Here is a 4640-nt window from a genome sequence, read left to right as displayed (position 1 = left end):
GCAAATTAAAGCAACACCAGGTAGAATGTCTTTGGATTTCATTCAATCACTTGCCTGTAAAGAACTTTAATTTGAAATTACATAGAATCTCTAATGAACACTGAATTGATAGCAACACAATAATTGTATCTAAAGCCTAGAAAACTTAAAAATAAGTCTAGAAAAGCAATAGAGGCAACCAAAACATACTAAAGGAGTTGGATTCTAACACATAGTTAGGGCCTCATGTTCACTTACTTTCTTTAACCAATCTGATAGTTCATTTCACAAATCTCTAGGCCAACACGTATATGTGGTTATATTATATAAGCTTGGAAAAATTTGATTGTAACCAAACCTATCAAATGTGTCAATCTTGTTAGTTTCCAAATTCGAAAATTTCATGTTTAAGCATGGCCAGACTACTAGGTCGAGCTTAAACATGAATAATCAATGAAAATATGAAATTGTCGTAGAAAAAAGTTGTTTTCTGATGAAATTTGCTACCCCCCAGGACGCAAGACAAATCCATTTCTGATAAATCATGTACTCTGATTCATAAAAAGATATCAACAAGGGTTCAAACTTCAGTAGTTTTTTTTTTTTTTTTTTTTTTTTTTTTTTTTTTTTTTTTTTTTGGTGCTATAACAACATACCATTATGATCTACATCAATTAATGGTGTACCCAATGAGGCAAGAACTTACAACATTATATATGAAAATTTATAGATTTACAAAGAAATTGATCGATTGTTCATTGATGATCAATAAATCTACATCATTCGAATGCGAATATTGAGAAATATTTCCAGAAATGCTGTTAGAAACTCAATTTGTATCTGGTATAGCATATTACAAAAAATAAACACTATGGTATTTGACAAGAAAAGCTGAACTCAATTCTTTTGTTGAATAAGTATCCGCAACGCAAAGGTGTATGTTGTTGGACTTAGTCATCATCTTTAAATTCCCTGATTATCAAGAAAAAAAAACAGCAGATTGTTCACATTTAATTCGAATAGACTATCTTGAAGTAGGGAATGCTATGTGAAATATTAGTAGTGATATATGCATGATAATATAGTGATCCAATTCGTGCTTATAATAAAAACTGAAATACAGTGCCTCTGTAATTTAAGATTAAATTTCAGTAGCACTTTATCTCCAATTGATGCTAAAACTTAATTTTCATTTGAACAGAGCTTTATAAACTAATAGAAACTAATTAGTTGTCATTTGTATTTGGTTGCCTTTATTTGAACTTATTAAAATTTATCTGAATTTATCACAGAACTAATATGTTATAGGAGCCTCGTATATGTCTCTTTATTCAAGAGGAAAGATGTAGAGCACATACCTTCGATCAAGATACCTAGGTTGAATACCTGAGCCTTGACATGTAGTGCATGTTAGAGAACCAAGGCCATCACAGTTGATACATTTAGACACTTCCTTCTCATCCCCACCAAGTTCTACCGTCACATTGCCCGTTCCCATGCAGAACCTACATTTCTCTAGAGAATGAAAAAAAAAACCTTAGTTGAACAAGCTACATACTTCATATGTGATATAGTTTCAAATGTGCAAATTTTGCAATGATATGTAACTGCACATGCCTTATGCTAGAAGTTAATTAAGAGATGCAATCGATGCATTAAACAACTTGAGTAGTGTTGGATATTGACAGGCAAGAAATTGTAAGATTTTGGAACACATGAATGGTTTTCTTGAGTGTTATGGCTTTAGTAACTTTATTTTCATCAGCATATATCCTTCTTACACTATTTGGCATCTTGGAAAATCAATTTTGTAATCCACTTCCTTTGTTTGTCTGATATAAAGATCGCATTGTCCCAATCCTCCATAATCAAGGTTATGCCATGCTAAAATTGTATGCTGTATAATAGTAGTCAGATTCCATCTTCTTTCCATCCTTCTATATAAAAGTGGGTATGCTTAGAAAACTAAGCATATTTTATTTCTATTTTTGGAATTATGACTACTGAACAGGGGTACAGTTTAACATTATAACCTTTACAACAAACAGAAAGTGAAGTTTTTATGATGAAGAAGATTGCTTGATACTCCATAAACATGATAGAAACAAAATATCACTGGTGAATATATATGATCTCAAAAGGCACAACTAAGAAAGCTGGCATTCCAACGTAAGTGGATAATAAGTTTTCAAAAGAATATTATTAACTTGCTGCCAACATACATTTCATGATTTTCTTACTAATTAGAAAACTTATTTATCCATTGATTTAGAACATGGCAGGACAAGCTATGCAGTATGCACCATGCCAAAAGTTGCTTGTCTAATCTCTGAAAAATTTGTAACTAGTAAACGTAAATCATGAAGCTCTTTCATATGCAAAGTGACTTTTATTCACATTCATTCATCATGAAGTTAGCTAGAAAAATATCCAGGCCAAGTCCATAGTAGACTACCTACTACCACACAAGCACAAATTATTCTAGATCAACACATTAGCTATATCACCACTAAACAATACTTTGTATAGACCACTAACAATTGTATAATAGTACACTAATAATTGGGTACAACTGTGAACCTTATCGTAAATATGTCACAACATCTTATATCTATGCAAGGCTGTATAAAATGGCAGATGTACTAGGAGCCATAGGGTGTCATATACTAGTACTAGTATTTCGACGATAAAATTTGAGATGGACAACATGGAGTACGCTTTTTAGACTTCAGTGTAATAGGTAGTAATATGAAACGACTTGTCAATAACAGAGTACTATGATAATAGAGTCAAGTAGAAAATAAGGGGCAGATGCAATATGTGCTGCATATCTAAATATGAAATAGATGGGTGCAGAGACTTACGAGCTCCAGAGCCAGTGCACGGAAAGCAAGGTTGTGTATTCTCTCGCTTTGCCTACAAGAAGAGAGAACATTCAATCTCAGATAACCTCTCTTGTGTCAAAATAAAACATGCCACATTTCTATTTTGTGCATCCAAAGATGAAGACAAATAATAAAATGGGATCATGTGAATGATCACAAATCACAGTTTATTAGTAGAACCTCATGTTGTTAACCTTGGAGCATCAGTACCCATGTATTTGTTTTATGTCATGACATCAACTTTGGAAAAAATTTCATCTCATGGCATCTCAGCATGGTATAATTTTATCTCATGGGATGGTATATATCATGCCTCGATTCTTTTTTGTAGTTCATGAATTTGGGTGATGTTTAATGCAAAGAAAGTGATGTCATGATATAGATTATGTGAACAAGCTTGGGTGATGTTTAATGCAAAGAAATTCATGTCATGATATAGATTATGTGGACAAGCAAGAAAGTGGTAGAAAAATGATAGATGGATGAGATGTTTTTCATTTCATAAGTGATGATGTTCATATAAATTAACATTAGTGTCGTATGTGGATGCTAGCTTAATTAGTTAAAGTCTTAGTCCTTAGTGGTGATTGTTATTCAAGACCTAAGATTGAATTTCGTTTACATCATTGTCTTGAAAATTAATTTTTTTTTTTTTCATAGAGGGCTAAAAGTGCAATAAAATTGGAAGTTTGAACAAGAATTTAAATAATTTGAATTTACAAACTTAAATTAAAATAACAATGGCAGACCAAATATATGCAAATTAAATTTTGAATAAAGGATTAATGACAGTAAATAATACGAGTTTCACTGGAGTGTGCTAAATAATAGGACATCAGAAAAAAAAAAAAGAAAAAAAAATGCAATTTACCTAAAAAGGTAAAAATGGCGCTAAACATATAATAATGAAATGTTAAAAATTAATTAGACACTTAAAAAATAAAAAATAAAACAAAAAAACAAAAAAACTAAAATAAAAATGAAGAAGAAACTTACAGCATTGTCGATTTGTGTTTCATAAAAGACAGGAATGCCAATCCCAATACCAACACTCACAACTCCCACTGAAATTGCAATTATCTGCAAAATTTAATATTATGATTGTAATACAAACCCAAGTAATAATAGTAAAACAATTGATTGAATTGATCAATTTATTACATACTGTATTTTGATCAAGATCGGCAGCTCGAATGCATGGATAAGAAGTGCGAGAGCATCGATTTTTGGGTAAATTAAAGGTTAACAAAGAAGAAGAATTAAAAGCAGATAATTTGTGAGATGAACAGATAAAAGGAGATTGAAGCACAGGAATTGAAGCTGCTATTGTAGTTACCATTTCTTCACGAATTTTGCAGTTTAGTTTAGTTCTTCGTTCTTAGCCATAGGCCAAAGATGAGGGAAAAGATCGAATAAACTTGGGTTTTTTTTTTTTTTTTTGGGTGGTGGTGGTTCATTGTAACCATCATGGGTGGGGTCAATACTCGATTGCCTACTATAGTACTCTATCTGTCCCTAATTACTTAACTAGCGGGTGTTAATAAGTTGAGTTTACTTGGTCAATTTTAATTTCGACTCAAATGAGCTTGAATTTACCTTGAAATTTACATGAGCCAGCCTCACGCTATTTTAAGGTATAACGGGCCATTACTTACGGGTATGGCTAGCACTGTCAAAAACCAAACCGAACTGGTGAAACCGAACTGTTTCAACCGATCCGAATGAGAACCGAACCGATTAAAAACCGATTTTATAAAACCGAAAATCGACCCGAAC

The 4640-nt window shown here is 32.1% G+C and overlaps 1 protein-coding gene across 1 annotated transcript; it reads right to left on the bottom strand.

Moving 5' to 3' along the window:
* Positions 1 to 645: 645 nt before the first annotated feature.
* On the bottom strand, positions 646 to 4297 carry LOC110709448 (protein SPA, chloroplastic-like). Its single transcript, XM_021887660.1, has 5 exons — positions 4030 to 4297; positions 3861 to 3944; positions 2844 to 2895; positions 1338 to 1494; positions 646 to 951 (listed from the first exon to the last, which is right to left on the bottom strand). Exons 1-5 carry the CDS (start codon positions 4201 to 4203, stop codon positions 930 to 932), a joined length of 489 nt encoding a protein of 162 aa, XP_021743352.1. The 5' UTR covers positions 4204 to 4297; the 3' UTR covers positions 646 to 929.
* Between the last annotated feature and the right edge of the window lie 343 nt (positions 4298 to 4640).

This window comes from Chenopodium quinoa, unplaced genomic scaffold (assembly GCF_001683475.1).
Source record: "Chenopodium quinoa cultivar QQ74 unplaced genomic scaffold, ASM168347v1, whole genome shotgun sequence".
NCBI classification, from domain to species: domain Eukaryota; kingdom Viridiplantae; phylum Streptophyta; class Magnoliopsida; order Caryophyllales; family Amaranthaceae; genus Chenopodium; species Chenopodium quinoa.
This window is presented reverse-complemented; position numbering and strand designations above follow the sequence as displayed.

Excerpts from the sequence above, each read along its gene's own strand:
- LOC110709448 (XM_021887660.1), bottom strand. The coding sequence starts at position 4,203 with ATGGTAACTACAATAGCAGCTTCAATTCCTGTGCTTCAATCTCCTTTT. Across the intron at positions 3,945-4,029 it reads CCGATCTTGATCAAAATACA|ATAATTGCAATTTCAGTGGG; the intron begins GTATGTAATAAA and ends TAAATTTTGCAG. Across the intron at positions 1,495-2,843 it reads GTGCACTGGCTCTGGAGCTC|AGAAATGTAGGTTCTGCATG; the intron begins GTAAGTCTCTGC and ends TTCATTCTCTAG.